At 41.5% G+C, this 21,556-nt stretch overlaps 1 protein-coding gene across 5 annotated transcripts in view; it reads left to right on the top strand.

Moving 5' to 3' along the window:
- The window catches only part of GABRB2 (gamma-aminobutyric acid type A receptor subunit beta2), a 284,019-nt gene that overhangs the window by 128,432 nt on the left and 134,031 nt on the right, over nucleotides 1-21,556 (top strand). For all 5 annotated transcript variants that reach the window (XM_054037999.1, XM_054038001.1, XM_054038002.1 and 2 more), the window contains one exon: nucleotides 3,535-3,755. In XM_054037999.1, coding sequence (XP_053893974.1) covers nucleotides 3,535-3,755 — 221 coding nt within the window. The remainder of the gene's footprint in view (nucleotides 1-3,534; nucleotides 3,756-21,556) is intronic.

Genomic DNA, 21,556 nt, shown 5'->3' with positions numbered 1-21,556 from the left:
AACAAAACAAAAATTAAATCAACTATGTCAGCCAGGTCAACATGAACAACTTAATATTGGCTTCTGCAGCTAACTCAGTCGTCTTCACCTTCATTTTCCTGTTTGTTCATAATCTGGAAAAGGAAAAACAAGCTTTCCTGCTTTTTCAGGTCCCAAATGATTTCTCAGTTTGGAATGAATTAGTCCAAAGGAGGAAAATGTTCTTTCTACAAAGGCAGAAGAAGCTACTGCTGTTAAAAGTGAGATTATCACTTCAACAGTCTCTGAATCCAAGTGCTTAAGTGACTTCTACCAATTCACTGGTGTGACTTTCTTTAAAACATCATCAGCAAACATATAGTGTTTGAATGGTTCACCCTTAGTTCTGAAGTTTATTATAGTTGGCATTATGGAGGGATGATTGCTGGATGTCCATGTCATAGCCAACTCCGCTTCTTCAGCAGTTAAGGTTTGACCCTGGTACCAAGTATTGAGAATATTTGCAAGAAAATGAGCTGGAGATAGTGCTTGTCCCATTCATTTTTTTAATGCTTGTAATTTAACTCTGTCATTGCATATTTCTCTTTTTAAGATCTTGCTCAGTTCCTTCCAAATTTCAACAGCGTCAGCAATAAAATAGCTATTTTTTTGTTCAGGGCTACAGAAATAGGCTTCAGGGTACTCAGCATGTGTTCAACATTTCTCTTAAGTTCAATGTTGAGAACTTTCGCTGTAACAGTGCCATCTATTTTTTCACTATTTTGTTCACAAACTGTCATCAGATTAGGCCAGTTCTTGATATAGTGCTCAAAACAGCCCACTACTGAGTTCCATCGCACGTCTTGTGGGAGAGTTAGCTTGGTTCCTCCCACTTTTTTCAGAGCAGCTGCTGCAAAGTGGTTTTTATGGAAGTATTTTGCAATTTCAACATTAGTCTTTATTTCTGGAACACTGAAGTCTTTGGTTAGGAGGTGCATCAAATGAGCACTGCAACTGTGTTTTATTAGGTTGGGACTCTCTTCACTCTCTTCTAAATTTCTTCTGATCTTGGATACATTTGCGGCATTGTCTGTGACCAAGCTGTGTACTAGACATTTGAATTTTTCTTCACAATTTGTTATAGCTTTTACTGCTACTTCATGTAAGTATTCTGCTGTATGTGCATTTCCTGATGTATCAATTGTTTCTGCAAGGAAGACATTCCCTTCTTCTATTGTCACGCAAGCACATACAACAGGATCATCGTGGACATTGCTTCACCCATCAAGACTCAGGCTAACAATTTCACCCTCTAGACCTTTTGCACACTGCTCAATTTATTTTTCATACACTTTATCCAGCAATTTGCCTGCGACATCTGCTCTGTTGGGTGGACTGTATTCTGGTCTTAATGACTGAACCATGTTAATGAAGTGTGGGTTCTCAATCATACAGAAAGGAGAGTTTGTTGCATAAAGAAACCGGGCAATTTTTTCATCAATTGCCTCTTTTTGTAATCTGCTGGTTCTTATCGCAAATTTATCTATGGTTGTTTCTGGATGATGGAGATTTTTTTTTCTTTTTGCTACTGTGGCTTTGTGACATACATGATGTGAAACACTATCATTGGCAGATAACTCTGAAACTATAGAAAATGATGGTGATCTTGAAGGTGAATAGTCTTCAGAATCCTGTATGTTGAGGATGGATTCTCCTAAACAAAATAAGTCAATGCAGTTCTTTAATTATTATTACCATACTGCTCATTTAGTATTACTCATTGCATTCACTGACACTCAGTACTACTTTAAAGGTGAAATTGTAAAAGGAAGATCTGCCTATTTCAGCTATTTATTTTTATCACAACTGCATCTAAAATGATAGTACCATAGAGTAACAACTATATTTTTTGCTCAAACATGAGAATTCAAGAATAGTCCAGAAGGAAGACAGGCAGTCCTTAAGAAAAGTATGAAATAAAAAAGTTTACCAACCTGAAGATCCTGCATATTCAGACATGTTCCTTTCATCATCTTCAATGCAGCTTCCTCCTGAGAAGGAACACTTCTCATGATGTTGTTCATTTGGGAAACCAGGCCTTGCATTTCTTTGTTGCACTGTTTGCATTTGCACGCATGCTTGTCTTACCCAGAGGTAGAGGAACTTCATTAAAATATTCCCAAACTGAGTCTCTTTTATGGCCTGCTGCCATTATAGTTTTTCCCTTCCAGTGAGAGAATGATATGGTAGATCTCAAATCAATGAAGGCTACACTCAGAAAGACCTCAAGACTTCTGGAATATGTTGCTCAAAACAGTTTCACTTTTGTTTCTACTGCCTGTCCCTCCCTTCTCACATTTATATCCAGACTTCTCCTTGTCCAGATCTATTCTGTCCCCAACAATCTTCTATTCATTGAACTTTTTGAAACTTTGCACTTTTAGAGAGAGGTAAGGGATTGACTCTGTGTATACAAATTTGCAGAGGGACGGTAGGGTAGAGGTCTGTTATTTCTCACCTCTATATATGTATTTATTTAAAAACATTTTTGCTGTTAACAAGCATGTTGTCTCTGGAGACAAATCTACAGTTTAAGAACTGCACAATTAAGCATCTCTAATGGTATCTTCTAGAGTCTGAGCACCGAGTCCCATTGGGTAGATAGAAAGATTATCCTAAATAATCTATACAGAAGCCCCTGGAACCCCATCAGATTGGGTCCCTAATTCATGAACTATTGAAACTCCATTTACAAAATTTTTCTTAAACATTACATGAATATATTGTCTCATACTATAGAATTAGAATGTATAATCCCTATTCCATGATGAGATATCTTTGAGCTACAATGTATCTTAATTAAAACTATCTTTAGATAGGGTTTTTCCTCAAAAAGCATTTTATCAAAAAAATCTGATTTAAATAAAAAAAATCTGATTTTTTTTAATCATTGATTTTTATCCACCCTGATATAAATAAGATTCTTTGAAATTGGGGCTAGGAGTCTTTCTTGTTGTTTTAGTGCCCTTAATGAAAACTAACAGGGTCACAAGCATATTTCATGTAGAAAAGAATGTGAAAAGGGCTGGGTGTATTTTTAGGAAGAGATACAGGGCCTGATTCTGAGTTGACACACATTCCTTGTTACACCATTGAATTCAGCAGAGATTGTGGGATAAAAAGTCAACACATAATTTGGCTCAGATTCCATGTTTTGGAATCTCAGAATTTCCTGTGTTCTAGAACACAAAGACTTGTAGAACTCCTTGAGTATATGTTCCATAAATTGTAGAGAGATTTTAAACAGCAGTGTTAAAAAGGGTTAAAATTTTTAATAGGCCCTCAAATTCATTTCAATAACTTTTGGTAATACCCCAGTCTACCTGTATTCCAATCCCTATTATTAAGAATGTACGTAGTCTTTTCCTCTATATATACACATAAATAAACAACCTGTGAAAATACAAAGCTGAAGTTTCTGTGCGCAAATGCTGCCAGTTTAAGCTGCATTTTAATATATTTGCGGTATATGCCTACGTTTCAGTGCAAATAATGATTCTGTTTTTAATATTGCAGGACTATACTTTGACAATGTACTTTCAGCAAGCGTGGAGGGATAAGAGGCTGTCATATAATGTAATACCTTTAAATCTTACACTGGACAATAGAGTAGCTGATCAGCTTTGGGTTCCTGATACCTACTTCTTGAATGACAAGAAATCATTTGTACATGGGGTCACTGTGAAGAACAGAATGATTCGTTTGCATCCAGATGGAACAGTCCTCTATGGTCTCAGGTCAGTGTCATCCATTTTTAACTACATTTTTAAATCAGTTTCAAACTGAAAAGTACTGTACATAGATCTTCACTACCCGTCTGGCTCAACTGCTGACATATTGCAAACAATGTCTTCTTAAATGTTTTAATAACAGATAAGACTATAAAAGCCTTTTTGGATAAACTTTGAGGATTAAGTGTTGTTTTTAATAACATTGTAAGATGTTTGTTTTAATAACATATGAAGATATACAAGCTTTTTTGAATAAACTTTCTGGATTAAGTGTCATTTTCAGGAGTGCTTCCGTAAAGGATTTGAAATAGAAAATATCAAATGGAGGTTAGGGGAAAAAAAGAAGGTGGGTGCAACTGGTAAATTCATTATTTTAAAAAGCCAGATGCTCCATTTTATAAATCATTTTTGGGATGAGCTGCTCAGAATGGGCTGCACTTTCTTTGGATGGTAGAGAATTTTCTCCATTTTCCTGAGGTGCTGTTGGACTTGAAATGTTTCTTCTCTGTCTTTTATGTTATTATATGTGATATTAGGTGGTTATGGTGCTAAATGTGTTCTCAATGGTGTCATGATAAAACAATGGAACAGCCTAATTGTACCATAGGAAAGCTCAACAATTATTTTTTGTTGAAAACAGTTCCTGAAAATGGCAATTTACCAGCTTTGTAGTTTTAATGACCTGAAATGATTGGAGTGTTCCTGCATTACAGTGTGACAAACTTCCTACTCAAATCTCTCAGATGTTGCCCTGCCCTCAGCATGTACTGAACTAAAACAGATGGAGTTTAACTTTGTTTCTACAAACATCTTGGGTTCTTGTTCTGAATCTTTTTTTTCCCCTTAGCCCAGAGTGTTAGTGATGAAAAGTAGTTATTATCATAGGAGTATTCAGAGTCCTGTGTGAAATAAGTTCATATGTCCACATCACAAATGCCTCTAATTATTGGTGCTCTTGTTGTCAGTCTCAGCAAAGACATCTAGGATCCAATCGATCTGGGGATTCAATTACCCGCTTGTGGTGGCCTTCCAGATATTGCTTTCTAGGCACGTTGAACAATGTGGGGACATGTATAATCCATGTTGTCTTTTCTGTACTTTGTTAAATGAAAGACTTCAGTCTTAATTACTGTGGATCTGCCTCTGTTTAATTAATAGAAACAAAAACAAACAAAAACAAAAAACCCCTACCACCAACAAAAAGCCTCTTTACATCTGGATCCAAGAAGGGAAAGGAATCAATATAGACAGCTATTATAAGGGTAGTTTTGCTGACCTACTTACAAGTGATATGGATGGTTTGTGGTTGTTGCTTTATGAACGTTGTAGTTAGCATCCATCCTTGTACTGTGCAACAAAATTTAAATTGCTCTTGGCACTCATTACTGCAATGAAGAGCAGGTATCCAATTCCTTTGTTTTCTTATGAATGATGTCATGTTCAGTCTCGGCATGTTTGACTGTAGCAGGTCAGAATGAGTGGTTGTGATTAACAATATTTATTATTTACATACTATATGCTGAACTGCACAATGTGCCACACTACCCCGTCCTTGCCCCAAACACAGTATGGGGTGTGTTTATTGTAACAGCAATGCTTCAAGGAACAGACTGAATCTTCACAAGTTTGGGAGGTTGAGAGAGAAGAGCATGTTACACAAATTGGAGGCTGCTTCAGCTGCCTTGGTGGCTTGAAAGAAGGATGGTGGAAAGCCAAGATGACACAGCATGATGTGAAGTAGCCATGGTTGGAAAGCCTCTTACGTGTTTGTTTAATGAGGACTAAACGCACACCCTTTTTCAGAGACTAATACATGGATTCCCAAAAGAGAGCAAAGGGATGAGGATGGAACTGAGGCCTAGAGAAGCAGGATATGAGATAAAAAGGAAAGGGGAGCAGAGACAAGCAGAAACTGGACTGGTGGTTAGATGGCAGCCTGTCAGAGTTCAGGGAACAAGCAAAGTCCTTTGCTTTCTTTGTTTGGAGTGCTGCAGAGGCAATGCACTCAGCCACTGGCTCATACGTGGCTTGTATTAACCATTTCAGGCTGACTGAAGGAGCAGCAAGAATGGGTTCCAGAGGGAAGATCAATGCAATGCTTGGTTATGAGTGACTGAGAGTAACTGGGCAAAATAAGAGGATCGGAGGAAATGCCTCTCACCCACAAAAATAAAGGATGGAGTGAAGAAAAAGCAGGATAGAGAAAGAAAGCAAGTGGGGGCTGGAGAAACACTGGCCGAAATAAGGGCATGGGGGAGTTGATAAATTTACAAAGTAAATACATACAGGATAAGGAATACATAAAAGAAAAATGAAATAAGAGTTCAATGAATGTATAGCTTCCCAAGAGGGTGTGAGGTGACCGGGGAAAAGAGTAAGTATATTGATGCTTTGGAGGAGAGCTTGAATTTAGAACTGATTGATGGTGAATTTCCATTTGTTGTAAGCTTATAGCTATCATGACTTGGAGTGTGCACCTAGCTCATTTGTTCTGTATAGATATGCTGCTAAAAAAAAAAAGTGGTGTGTACCTGTTTATTTTTACTTTACTTGAATGTAAGCAGAAATAGCTTGCCACTTGAATATATGCAAAGTAGCTCCACATCTGCTTAGAAGTATCAACTGTAAGTATCCTGGTCTGAAAAATATTGGGGGCATTTATGTTCCTTTTTTTTTTTTTTTTTTGCTGATTTTTTTTTTTTTTTTGTGCATACGCTGTCTGATACTAGGCATGCAAGTGCCTCTTGAAATGTGGCTTTTCGTATAAAACTTGTTAGAACAGTGAGTTAGCTCAGCAAATGTATCTGATCTCCAGACCTCTCTGAGTATTACTGTTCTTGAAAGTAACTCTGTTGGACCTGAAAATAGTTTAAAGATTTTCCCCTGAAAATCAAGGCATTTAGTTAGATAGTTTTAAGAGCCTAACTTTAGAGGCCCAAGTTTTGAAAAGTTTGGCTTCACTGATTTTCCCAAAGCCATATAATTAGTGAGTAACAGAGCTGGGATTAGGATCCAACTTTTTTTGGATCCCAAGCTCCATGCTCAATTCACTACATGTCACTGCCTCTTGTACTACCATTTCAAAGTAAAGATTAGTATTTTACAGAAATAAAGAATCATTATTCTAGCCACCACAAAAAGTGATCCCAACTAGATATGTTTGTCGATAACAAAAGTGTGACCTGCATGAAATTATACTTTCCCTTTGAGGTGATCACATAATTTGCATTTGTAACTGCAATGGCATATAATTTCTAATGCAACATGAAATTGTTGAGGCAGTTACACGAAAACTGCAAAATTCAATCCTGTTTTTTTGCTGACAGAAATCAAAGCAATGTATTTCACGGCTGGAACTTTAATGCAGACCAGGTATTGCCTTGTGAACTCTAGAGGAATAATTTGTCATGGGTAAGTGCAGGGAATTTAATTGATATTATGTTGTCTGATATTCAGGTTCAATTATGCCACCCAAAAGTCTCTACCTGCTGGCACATTATGGTTAGTTAGTAATATCCCTGTTGTGTTTTGTGCATGAGAACAAACTAAGATTATGCTTTGGAACCACGGTGGGTGTTGTGTTACTAGGTAGTAGTTTTTGTTGTTGTTTTGGTGCGGGTTTTTGTTTGGTGTTTGGGGGTGTTATAAAAACAGAGGGTTTTTTGGTTCTTGGAAATAAAAACCATCAAAAACAAAAAATACAAGGAGGATAAAACTTCTTGCTCTGCAACAATGAAAAATCTAGTAAATTTATGTAGTCCCCAATAAAAACATACTCAGTATTTAATATTCTAGGGTAGCAAAACCATAATTAAAGCTGTACCACAGTTTTCAGTTTAACAGGATTCTTAAACCTTCATATATATAGTATGTGTGTTCATATATATATATATGTATATATTATAAACTAAACATAAGATTGACTTTTTTAAGGTTTCTGAATTTTTCATGGCTTTTTCTGAAAAGCACTTTATTTTTGACAAAAACTTAAAAAAAAACATTCTTTGAAAATGAATATTTTCTGAACAACCTTTTTTGTTTAAAAAAATTAAATGAAAATTTGACCAACTCTAATAATGTATCTAATTCTTCTGTCACGCCAGCTTCATGTTAGCGTAGCTCTATTCCCTTGGGTGGAATTAGTTTTCAGTTTCATTGAGACTAGAGTAAAATCAGGTCTCTTGTACTTGATAGTGTGATCAACAGTATTTTGTTTCAGAGCAGAGCCTGGAGCTGGAGCGCGGAGCAGCTCCAGAGCAGTGGAGCTGCAGGTTTTTGGCTGGAGCTGGAGCAGAGCCGGAGCACAGCTCCAAAGCCCTGTTTTGTTTATCTTTACTTGTTAACTTAGGCCCAGATTTTTAAAGGTATTTAGGCCTTCATAGATTCTAAGTCCGGAAGGGACCACTGTCATCATCTAGTCTGATCTCCTGTATAGAACTTCCCCAAAATAATTCCTAGAGCAGATCTTTTAGAAAAACATTGAATCTTGATTTAAAAATTCTCAGGGATGGAGAATCCACCACGGCCCTTAATACATTGTTCCAATGGTTAATTACTCTCACTGTTCATAAAATTGTACGTCTTATTTCCAGTCTAAATTTGTCTAGCTTAAATTTCCAGCCATTACATCATGTCATACCTTTCTCTGCTAGATTGAAGAGCCCATTATGAAATATTTGTTTTGCATGCAGATACTTATAAACCAGGGGTGGGCAAACTACGGCCCGTGAGCCGTTTTAAGCTGGCCTGTGAGCTCCCACTGGGGAGCGGGGTCTGCGGCTTGCCCTGCTCTGGTGCTTGAGCTAGGGCACAGGGTCAGGGGCCGCACCATGCGGCTCCTAGAAGCCATGGCATGGCCCCTCTCTGGTGCTTGAACCGGGGCACCATGGCCCTGCTCCAGCCCCTATGCACTCCAATGGCCCCACTCCAATGGCCCCCTCTGGTGTTCCAATGGGAGCTGCAGGGGCAGTGCCTGCGGACGGGGCAGCGCGCAAAGCCGCCTGGCTGCGCCTCTGCGTAGGAGCCAGAGAAGGGACATGCCACTGCTTCTGGGAGCCGCTTGAGGTAAGCGCCCACTCGAAGCCTGCACCCTTGAGCCTCTCCCCGCCCCCTGCCCCAGCCCTGATCCCCCTCCCATCCTCCTGCACCCCAAACTCCTCATCCCCGCCCTACCCCAGAGCCTGCAACCTCCAGCCAGAGCCCTCACCCCCCTGCACTCCACTTCCCCACCCCAGCCCGGAGCCCCCTCCCACATCCTGAACTCCTCATTTCTGGCCCCACCTCGGAGCCCTTGCCCCCTCCTGCACCCCAACCTCAATTTTGTGAGCATTCATGGCCCGCCATACAATTTCTATTCCCAGATGTGGCCCTCGGGCCAAAAGGTTTATCCACCCCTGTTATAAACTGTAATGAAGGCACCCCTTAACCTTCTCTTTGTTAAACTAAATAGATTTGAGCTCCTTGAGTCTTTACTATAAGGCATGTTTTCTAATCCTTTAATTTTTCTCATGGCTTTTCTCTAAACTATTTCCAATTGATCAACGTTCTTGAATTGTGGACATCAGAACTGGACGCAGTATTCCAGCAGCAGTTGCACCAGTGCCAAACACAGAGGTGAAATAACCTCTCTACTCCTACTTGAGACTCTCCTGTTTATGCATCCCAGGATTGCATCAGTTCTTTTGGCCACGGCATCAGACTGGAAGCCTATATTCAGCTGATTATCCACCATAGAATCATAGGGCTAGTAGATACCGCAAGAGTCATCTAGTCTAACCCCCCTGCCAAGATGCAGGATTTGTTGTTTCTAAACCATCCAAGAGAGATGGCTATTCAGACTCCTTTTGAAAACCTCCCGTGAAGAAGCTTCCACAACCTCCCAAGGCAGTCTGTTCCATTGTCCGACTGTTCTTACAGTTAGGAAGTTTTTTTCCCCTGTGATTTAATCTAAATCTTCTATGCTGTAGTTTGAACACATTGCTCTTGTCCTGCCTTCTGTAGCAAAAGAGAATAACTTTTCTCCATCTTTTTTATGGCAGCCTTTCAAGTATCTGAAGACCACTATCCTATTCCCCCCTTATTCCTCTCTTTTCCAAACTAAACATATCAAGTTCCTTCAGTCTTTGCTCATATGGCTTGCATTCCATTCCTTTGATCATTTTTGTCACTCACCTCTGGATCCTTTCCAGTTCCTCTACATCAGTGGTCACCATCCGGTCCATTGTGATCGACTGGTTGATCCTAGAGGATCTCCCAGTCGATCGCGATCTCTGGCATTGCAGTGTGGCTGCTGCTAAGACAGACTCCCTGCCTACTCTGGCCCCACACTGCTCCTGGAAGGTCTCCCCCTGCGCACTGCTCCTGCCTACAAGCACCGCCCCCACAACTCCCATTGGCTGGGAGAGCTGTGGGGGTGGTGCTTGCAGAGAGGGGCAGTGCATGGAGCCACATGCCCTCCGCCATCCCCCGGGGCTGCATGGGCATGTTGGCCCTTTCCGGGAGCAGTGTGGGACCCGGGTAGGCAGGGAGCCTGCCTTAGCCTCACTGCACCTGCCACCAACTGGGAGCCACTGGAGGTAAGTGCTCCTCAGCGGCAGGCCGCACCCCATCCTGGAGCCAGCACTCCATACACCCTCCTACACCCCAAGCCCCACCCTGAGTCCCCCACCTAGAGCCAGCACCTGTACCCCCTCCTGCACCCCAACCCCATGTCCCAGCCCTGACCCCCTCCCACAGCCAGCATCCCATACCCCCTCCTGCACCCCAACACTCTGCCCCATCCTGAAGTTCCCTCCTGCACCCAAACTCCCTCCTAGAGCTTGCACCCCTCAGCCCCTCCTGCATCTCAACCCCCTGCCCCAGGCCCAGCCCAGACCCCCAATCCCACATTAAAAACCCCTCACGAACCCCAACCTCCTGCCCCAGCCTGGTGAAAGTGAGTGAGGGTGGGGGACAGCGAGCGATGGAGATTGGGGGGAATGGAGCAAGCAGGGCAGGACTTTAGGGAAGGGATGGGCCCTCGGGGAAGGTGTGGGGGTAGATCCTGGGTTGCCCTTAAATTCAAAAAGTGATCTTGGGCCTAAAAAGGTTGGAGACCATTGCTCTACATCCTTTCTATACACCAGTAACCAAAACTGGACACAGTACTCCAGCTGAAGCCTAACCAGCACCAAGTAAAGCGGTACTATCACCTCCTGTGACTTGCATGCAATGCTTCCGTTAATGCATCTTACATTTGTGTAGCATCTTACATTTGTCTTTGTTGAATTTCATTTTGTTGTCCGTAGACCAGTTCTCCAATGTTTCAAGATCCCTCTGAATTTTAGCTCTATTCTCCAAAGTATTGGCAGCCCTCCCAGCGTTGTGTCATCTGCAAACTTGATCAATATGCTCTCTATACCTACATCCAGATTGTTGTTAATGATGTTAAACAACACTGGACCCAGAACAGATCCCTGTGGATCTACATTTGAGACCTCTCTCCAATCCGACGACATTCCATACTCCTTTGTTTGTGGTTGTTTAGCCAATTATATATCCACTTAATGGTAATTCTGTAGAGCCCACATTTCTCCAGCCTACTTATCAGAATGCCATGTGGGACTGTGTCAAAAGCCTTGCTTTTCACCATGACTCCCAAACGTTTTTCAGAGTGACTGCTTCCCAGGATTGACTCCTCCATCCTGTAAATATTGCCTCCATTCTTTGTTGTCAGATGTATTTACGTTTAGCTGTATTAAAATGCATATTGTTGCTTGAGTCCAATTTATCAATCAATCTAGATCTCTCTGAATCAGTGACCTGCCCTCTTAATTATTTACCAATCCCCCAATTTTTGTATCCTCGGAAAACTATCAGTGATGATTTTATGTTTTCTTCCTGGTCGTTGATAAAGATTTTAAATAACATAGGGTCAAGAACTGATCTGTGGGACCCCACTGGAAACAGAGCTGCTCAATGACAATTTCCCATTCACAGTTACATTTTGCAGCTCTCAGCATTGTAATACTAATCTGAGGAGCCTAAATCTCATTTTCAAAAGGGATTTAGGCACTTAAGAGTCTAAATGCCCAATGCCTAAATCCTCCTAAGTGCCTAAATGCCTTTTGAAAATAAGATTTAGGTTCCTAAATTAGTTAGGTGTTGCATTGTTGAGCACAGCAAGGCCTAAATACATACATTTAAGGATCTGGGCTCTAAAGCTGATATATAGTTTAATCAGATGGAACATTACCAATATTTGGCATTTCTGTAGCACCAGTTAGTGGATAATCCCCAAGAACTTAATTATTCTTATTGAATAAAGCCATGTGATATCCGTATTGGGTAGGGAATGAATGCAGAAAACAGACCGCATTTTGAAACTTGCTGTCTCTCACAAAATTCTGTGTGGTTAGAAATGTCAGATATTTTTAACAATATGGTACCCAAAATGCACTAGGAATGTTGGACAGTAATTATTCTGGGACAAACTCTGCAAACTCTGCAGCCCAGAGTGAAGAGTGGTGTGGAGATACCCTTTGTCTTTGGAGCCAGGGGAAAAGTTCTGCCTCAGAGCAGTTCTCTGGTACGCAGTGGGAGCATACCCATTGCTACCCCTTCCGAGGTATTTCTTGTTATTCTTTGTGTTCCTGAGCTAGTATGGAGGGAATGGGGACAGCTCATGGCCACTTCCTCCCTGCCACCTTTTGGGTGGACTGCACCCCTAAGTGTGAACGAATGCAGCGGCCCCAGTGTGTGCACCTTCCTCCCTACCCCAAGTGCAGGAACTGCACTTGTGGCTGGCCCTCATGCAGCTATGCAAAGGGAAGATAGAATAGGAGATGAAGGGGAGCATGCTCAGATACGGTTCCAGATGGAAATAGAAAAGAATAAGAGAAAGAGAGGTCTAGCTTTCTGTCAGTGGATGAACCACACAGAGTCCATATTGCCTTCCAATGTAATAGTCAGCTTAAACCCCCCACCCCTTGGAAGACTGCTAGATCAAAGTAATCAGTTCTAATAATAGAGCAATGCTTAGGTCCACTCATATGAAACAGGGACCTAATCATGTACTACTTAATGGAGAGGAGAGAACCCCTCCCATTTCAGTCAGTGAACCCCAGTAAAGGCTCTGAGATATAGGAAACATAACCCTCTCCTTCCTGCTAATAAAAACCAATAAAAATAATAAGAGATAAAGGTAGCTGGGAATATTATTATTCTAACACCTATGATGTGTTAAGGTCAAGAAGAAAATACAAACCTGTAAGGGGTTCACAGACACAGTTCCTTTATTTAGGAGTCTTTTTTTTAATCAATTAAAATGTATGAATTGATTTGCATATACCAGATATTTGGAGGAATACAATAGCTTATAGCATTGCTAACCATCATGCTTTATGTTTGAAATATGCTTTATGTTAAGCTTGTCTCTTGTAAACGTCCGTGAGGTAAGGACACTTTTCAAAGACCATAAATGTTAGATGATAAAACCGTATTTCTATATTTCTCTCTTCCCGCCCCCCTCCCTTACAGAGTGAGCACAGGGACTGCTGCTCCCTGAGGTGCAGTGTACCCTAAAGGAGGCAGGGAGGAATGGGATGGGGAGGGGCTGTGAGCTGCCCTCCTCCCATTCTTCAAAGCCATACAAGCATTTCAAACGTTCATAATTACTCTCAGGTAAACCTTGTGTATATTACTAGAAACTCCGCTATTAAAACATCTCCTTTTTTGTTAATGATTATTAGATATTTTTCCCCAGGTAAAGTGTACAGACTTTCCCCCCCACAAGCAGGGCCAGATTAACTCTCATGTGGGCCCGCAGCTATTAGATTTTGTGGGGTCCCTGTATACAAATCTTTTTCCTGGGAGGGAGTTTGGTGCAGGAGGGGGCTAGGGCAGGGGATTGGGGAGCAGGAGAAGGTGCAGAGACTGGGACAGCATTTGGGTGCAGGAGGGGATTCTGACCTAGAGCAGGGGGTTAGGGTGCAGGAGGAGGTGCGAGGTGGCTCCCGGCTGCCTGCCATAGCCCCACACTGCTCCTAGAAGCAGCTGGCTCCTAGCACGTCCCTGCAGCCCCTGGGGGGGAGGGGGACAGCATGTCTCCGTGCACTGTCTGCGCCCGCAAGCACCACTCCTGTAGCTCCCATTGGCAGGTTTTCGGTTTAGGGTTAGGGACCTGCCTCCCCCCCTTCTCCCCCCCCCCCCCCCCCAGGGGCCGCAGAGACTTGCTAGCAGCCAGCCACTTCCAGGAGTGGCATGGAGCCACAGCACGCAGGTAGCCTGCCTGAGTGCCCCACTGCGCCCTGGGACTTTTAGCGGCCCAGAGTTGGAGATTGCTGCCTGTGATTTATTTCTGCAGGGCCCCAGCATCTAAAGCCCCTGCCTTAATACAGCCCTGCCCACAAGACTCATTTGACATCCTAGTTACTCACAGGTTCTGTTCGTTGTAATCCAGAATGTGATCAGACAGTCAGTGCTCAGCTTCAGCCTTTAATGTCTTAAGAGTCTTTTAAAACAAAAGTACATTAAAATGTTATCTAATGAAATAAAATGAAAGCAAAAGTCTTCCCAGGACCATATATTTTAATGCCTGGTTAGTATCCATTTGCACGCATCCCTGCATACATTGCTAGTATTCTGAAAATCGTTGATGTTGTTATTGCTACAATAGTGTATTTGATTTTACCTCTTGTCCACTCATATTTTCAGTGACAGTCTTTAACTTTAAGATGCATATTCCTAAAATTGGGGGATTTTTTTTTAAGTCTGAATCTTGTTTAACAAAAATAGAGTATGATCTTAATAAATACACACTTTCCAAGTCAGTCATGGAATTGCAGTTGGTCTTCAGGTTATCAAGATAGCCCTAATTTTGAAGATATAAATTTAGCTCTCCTACCATTTCACCTTCTTTCAGTTTGGTCCTTGTCTTTTGGTCCTTTGACGCTGCTCACCTTTATGTTTTTCCTAGTAGCACATATACATGGTATTGGATCATATGCATGTCACATCTAATTAGATTTAACTTTCTTAAGGTAAATTTCAGCAGGGATCAGGAAGCAGTTATGTAATCACCTGGCTTGTCCTATTACTGGAAACGAAAGAGAAAAAAGATGAATGTAGACACCCCAGATTTTAGGAATTTTATCCTGTCCCTAACGTATTTTACCATAGGGTATTAGATGAGGACTAAACTGGATTGTAGCAAAGTATTTGACAATGTGACAAAGAACCAGTGGGATATTAGCTGGCAATTAGCCTTCTAAAATAATTATTGTATTTACATTTCAAGAGAAGAAAAGGAATGGGCCCAGTTTTCTCATACAAGTTATAATATTTTAACTATGTGGTGGTGTTGTAGCCATGTTGGTCCCAGGCTATTAGAGAAACAAGGTCGGTGAGGTAATATGTTTTACTGGACCAACTTCTGTTGGTGAGAGAGACCAGCTTTTGAGCTTACACAGAGCTCTTCTGAAGACCTGAAGAAGAGCTCTGTGTAAGCTCGAAAGCTTGCCTCTCTCACCAACAGAAGTTGGTCTAATAAAAGATATTACCTCACCCAAATTGTGTCTCGAAGTATTTTAACTGTCATTTTTAAAATAAAACATAGTGGAAGGAGGGCTGTCTGATGAAAACAAAAAGCAAATGACATTCCAGTATCATGTTGGTGCAGACTAAAATAGAGTCTGTTTCCTAAACAAACAAGGTCAGAGGAGGTAAGAACAAGTTAGCTTTGAAAGAGTTTGTTTTCATTAGTGTTTGTAAAGTCTTAGAAGGATGATGCTTTTGTGTATAGTGAAAATTTAGATGGATCTCAGAAAGTGATGAGGCTAAAATAAATGGAATGTGTCTGGGGATACTTTTTTTGTGATTTTAAAAGTAGTCTCAATAGACAGTATTCCCCATCCCCCTTTTTTTAACTGGTTGTCACTGCTGGGTTTGCACGGTCCATCTGGCAAGAAAAATCTCCTCTGCTGCCAAATATACCAAGTACTGCATGTCCTGCTGTTTTATTGATTTGCGGGGACATCAATCGAGCATGGTGATAAGGGAGCTGGAGTGCAGAACCATCAGTGAAACAATTAGCAATCAATTGATGTAATGGTTTTAAACAGAGAGATTGTGAGTTGAACTTGGTACAACGAGCTCAATTGTGTGCTGTAGATATGAAAATTAAATGTTAAGACTATACTGAAGCAAACATTCAATCAATAAAAAATGGCAGATCTTTTAATTTATTGAAACCTAGCCAAAGCCAAGTTACGCAATATATGTAATTACGAATGTACTGCTTTGTCGAGGTTTCCATACATTAAAATATTTGCCATATATGATACCAGTAACAGAAACACCCAGTAGGGTCAAAAGAGTGTTATTTCATATACAAAAATTGGGTAAGTATCCTTTTGCCTGATTCTTGCCCTCAGAACTTTACTGAAATGCATCTTGTATCTCAGCAGATTTGGCAATCTTTGCTGGGCTAGTGGGTAGCTTAAAATCTTGTGTATTCCAGGAATTCTACATGGCTGGAGGGGTCCGTACACTTCTGTGAAGTTTGTCTGGGTCAGAATGTTTTGCTGTTTTGTAGCCATGGTGTTTGTGAATGACTGAATGATCAATGGGCCCAGAGACTGTGATGGGCGCACATTTATAAATAAAAAAGGAAAAGGTGCAACATCAGTCTTCCTTGGCCAAGGCTTTTTAGCAAGAGGAGTAAAATGAAATAGGTCCCCATAGTTTTGTCAGAAATGAAGAGAATTATCCTCTTAGAATTTTATTTGCAAAGACCTAACTTACTTTACTTGTAAAGATCCAGTTGTGAATTTCCAGGAAAACCAAAAATGATTCCTAATTATTTGATTATTAGAACTTAGTCAAGCTTTATTGAAGCTTTACAGCTGCTATTCAGGTGCAGAATTATGAGGGAGGTTTATTCTGCCCTGCATTTATTTCTTGCTACTAATATTTAGTTACATGAATTGAAGTTATTTCTATTTTCTAGACTTTGCTTCCTTTTCCACAACTCCTAATCTCCTCTTGTAAGTTAATAATTCAAATATTTTTTGCTGTATAATCGACTTCTCCAGCAATTTAACTTCTCAGATGCAGCTTATTATCTGCAAAATCTGACAAAATAAAAAGCAGCCCATTCATGAATACCTGTTAAACCCTCAGAGGGAAATCCTAATTCAGAAATGGCTAATTCAGATTGTTCACATCAGACATTATTGGGGGGAAAAAAGGATTTGGTCTTCATATTTCAACAATAATAATGGCCTCAGCAGCAGCAGCAGGAAAAACAGCTGTAAAAAGTGGGGCAATAAACATAGTCTGTTGAAAATAGCTTTCTGCCTCTCAGCTGGAGATTTTTATACAATACTTTATCAGTGCTACTGATGAGAATTAATATTGTGTTATCAGTCCCTGTTTTGAACTTCAGATTGCCCAAAACTGTTCTGGTGGAGACAAGATACATTTTAAATACACACCCCATTTTTGCACATCCAAAATATACTCAGAACATCTGGTCAAACATTTTTTATTGCAATTTTTAAATGAAAAATGGTGTTAAATTTTTCAAAGCAAAAATTGTTCTCAGAAAATATTTACTCCTTTTTCAAATTTCTAGTTTGGCCTCGGCAGACAAAGCCCCTTCCCGGCTCCCCCCATCCCCTGCAGCTTTACCACGCCACCCAGCAGCGCTGGGGGGGGCGGGGCTGTGCGACTGTGTGGGAACGCGGCGGCAGGGCTGGCAGCAGCGGCCAGAGCCCCTTCCCCACTTCCCCCCACCTCCACAGCCTCAGCACGCCGCTTGGCAGCGCTCGGGCGGGCCGGGGTGCTCCATGGGGCGCGGAGCCAGACACCTGCTCTGAGCCGAGCAGCACGGTAAGGGGGCCGGGGAGTTGGAGAAGGGGGGCAGACAGGGAGCAGGGGGGGGAGGGTTGGATGGGTTGGGAGTTCGGGGGGGGGCTATCAGGGGGACAGGGGTGTGGAGAGGGGTTGGGACAGTCAGGGACAGGGAGCGGGGGGGTTAGATGGGTCGGTGGTTCGGGGGGGGGGGCTGTCAGGGTGGGAAGTGAGAGGGAGTGGCTAGGGGGCGGGGCTACCCCCCCAATGGAGTGTTCTCTTTTTTGAAAGTTCAGATATGGTAACCCTACATAACAGGTACAACAGCACCGCTGTGGGATGTCACTGTGATCCACTCTCTAAATATCTCTAAGTAATGCTGCCAGTATTCTTGATAAACATCATGCATGATTCTCCTGATAGGTATGAAATATAGCTGATTTCAGCAACAGCAGATCGCCACATGGCTGCTGAGGGCCATGAGACACTGAATTTTATCAGTGCATATCAATGGTGTAAACACCTGTGCTCAAACTCGTGTTCTTTGGCATTAAAACATATTTGAAAGTGGTGTACCATCTCCGGCAGTATGCCCCCTTCCTGCTGCTGTCACCATGATGTCACTTGCTGGCCCACTGAGAGTCACACAAATATGAGTTTTAATTCAAATGTGTAAACTGAAGGTTATAAGTGATAACAAGTGTTTCATGCCATGTAAACTTTCAGAGGCCTATGTTGAACAAAATAAGTGCAGTTATCTTCTGAAGGGCAAATTTTACATTGCCTGCAAGGTATATCTGTCTCCCCCCGCCTTTTTTTTTATACAATGTATATTTCTTTTTGTTAGCATTTTTACTCAGCATATGTAAAATGATAGAATATTGGTTCTAATGTCTTTTCTGACATGGTAAGAAGAACACACTGAAGCAGTGTAAAAGCTTTGTGGAAAAAGGTGTTTGAGGGAGCCAAGATGGCTTTGAACCTGAGAATTTCAGCACTGCAAAGAAGTGTTTTTCCATCATGTTAGGAATGTACTTTGTGGGTACATTTTCAGCTCCTGGTCTCTTTATGCACCTATATACAATCACCAAGCTTTGAGCTGCAGCAACTGCGGAAGTGCTTTCAAAAGTCTCCACACTTGCGTGTAGAGGTTTTAGAATATGCACTTGGCAATCCGTTTGAGGTCACCTGGTTCCATGGGTTTGCATATGTGCAAGCATTACACTACTTCACGTGTGTACACAGGTGTAAAAATTCTTAAAGCATGCTCACAGGTGTTTGGAGGACCCTTTTGAAAATGGGCCTTCCGGGGTAATCAGAGAAAAATAACCCCAAAGGTAATACAATGTTGTATCCATAAATCATCAGTCCCAAGTGAACAAGTGCATCTATCATTAAGACTGGCATTTTTAAGTCTTAATAAGAATACTTGACCTTTTCCCGTGCAAAAGAGAGGGTTAAGGCACAGGGCTGCCCCTTTTAAACCCCTCATGGCCAGGAGATGAGTCAGTGACCATGCTGACCCTTTCGCAGCAGTTTTCATCTCCCCCGCCCCCAGCCATAAAGCACAGTTCCCTTCATTTGGCCAGCCAGCCAAATACCCCCACCCTACTCCACCACTCTTAAAGGTGCAGGGCATTCATTATCCTGTTACAGGTGGAAATACTGAGAGAGACCGAGAGAGAGAGAGAGCAGTGTCACATAGTGAATCCATTCCACAGTAGGGAATGAAACACAGGTCTCTTGATTCCCAGCTTGATGGAAGTAGTTGTAGCTTTCCTATTAATTAAGCAAGATGTCATCCATACTTGCAGATTATATGGGTCAGATCCTGCTCTCCTTACTCATCAAGAAATCCCATTTAAGATCCTGATTAATAAACAATAAAGCCAATCCTCTTATTTCTATTAATCAATGAACTGGAGGCCAGGAGACCTGAGTCTCCTGTGTGACATTAGGCAAATCATGAAACCCCTCCATCTGAGTTGTTCAATCTATAAAATTGGAATAGTATATCTCCCTGCTTCACAGGGGTGTTGTGAGGATTAATTAAGTGGTTTGTAAAGTGCTTTGGTCCCATAAAATGCTACATAAGTGCCAAGCATTATTATGAAGAATTACAAAATGACAACCTTCATGTGCACCTCGGGATGGTTGTTTTATGGCTGTAAACTGTTTTATTCTCCTCACAAGCACATTTCCCCACTCTACCCACATAAGACCAAATTTACAAAAGGAGTCAATCCAGGCAAGGGGCTGGAATAAACAAAGGGTTATTGAGTGTGACAAATACTTTTAAAACTCAAAGGTCTCTTTCCCCTGATGCATTTTACTGGATTTGTTGTTAAAATCACTTCCATCAGGAGGAGGTGTGGGTGTAATCAAGCATTATACATCTCTCCCATCTGAAACAAGGCAGGTGCATCTTTACTATTCCAGTTCTTTTACTAGGTCTTAAGTATGGGATAAGTATTCAAGAAGGGTCTCTTCCTTTTACTATATATGAAATGGCTGTGAAGTCATAAGTATGTGAATAATTAATTAAATTAGGCCTAGTAAGGAAAAAATCTAAAGTCACAGAAATCTCTACCATTAGGGTTCTGTTATCAAAGTGTATTACATTGGAATGAAGAGAAAAAAGATCCAGAGTTTTATTGCCTAATGGAGAAGCTGTGGCATTTACTCTTTATTAGCAAGAAAAACTCCATCAGCGGTGGGATCATGCAATAGGTGAAGTTGCTCTAAAGATATTAGATAGATTTATTAAAAAAAAAGAGGTGATCAAATACATAATCTTAAATTGAGATTTACATATCAGAGTATCTTAGAACTGCAGAAACATGAATGTATCCATAGATCCTCCTAGAAAAGTCTCCCTATAGTAGCATTTGAACTGGAGGTTGGTGTTGAGGAAGAACATGCACGATAACGTTATTAGCAAATGTTTCAACCAACAGTTTCCTAATGAGACTGGAATGTTTCTAATACACAATAGTGTAAAAAGTTAATTATCGGGAAGTTAGAAGAACCTCTGTTTTTAACTATACTTAATACACCTCTACCCTGATATAACACTGTCCTCGGGAGCCAAAAAAACCGTACTGCGTTTTAGCCGAAACCGCGTTATATCGAACTTGCTTTGATCTGCCGGAGTGCGCAGCCTCACTCCCCCCCGGAGTGCTGCTTTACCGCGTTATATCCGAATTCGTGTTATATCAGGTCGCGTTATATAGGGGTAGAGGTGTACTGTTTTGTACACAACTCTGGATGCTTTATAGATCCAGGCTGTTGTTAACGTAAAACATAGCTTCGGACAGCCCCATGAAGTGGTGGGAAAAAAGAACATGATGGGATGAGAAACTCTGGAAGTTTCTCAGGTGCGAAGTTTCCTTCAAATCAGAATTTGATGTAAGGAGGGTGGGAGAGGAGATCGTTGTCAACCTGCAGAACAGGAATTCCTCCCCTTCTGCTGTGGATGCTACAAGATCAGTGTGAAAGTCTTGATGCCTGACAAAGGCACTGTTTCCACATTGACTCCCATCTTATTACTCCCTTCCTCACAGCCATATGTCTTCTGCCGAAACATTGCTGTTCTCAGTGGTGGCAGATGACAGAACAAGAAGCAATGGTCTCAAGTTGCAGTGGGGGAGGTCTAGGTTGGATATTAGGAAACACTATTTCACTAGGAAGGGATGAAGCACTGGAATGGGTTACCCAGGGAGGTGGTGGAATCTCCATCCTTAGACGTTTTTAAGGCCCGACTTGACAAAGCCCTGGCTGGGATGATTTAGTTTGGGTTGGTCCTATTTTGAGCAGGGGGTTGGACTAGATGACCTCCTGAGGTCTCTTCCAACCCTAATCTTCTATAATTATATACTGCCAAGACCTGATCACTTATAGTTGATACTCCACTCCTCACCCCTGCACACACACCTCTGCACTGGGATTTCGTACAGCAGGAGTAGAAACAAAATGTA

The sequence above is a fragment of the Malaclemys terrapin genome, chromosome 8 (assembly GCF_027887155.1).
Source record: "Malaclemys terrapin pileata isolate rMalTer1 chromosome 8, rMalTer1.hap1, whole genome shotgun sequence".
In the NCBI taxonomy this organism is placed as follows: Eukaryota; Metazoa; Chordata; order Testudines; family Emydidae; genus Malaclemys; species Malaclemys terrapin.
Note: the sequence above shows the minus strand (reverse complement) of the source record. Positions and strands in the feature narration are given on the sequence as shown.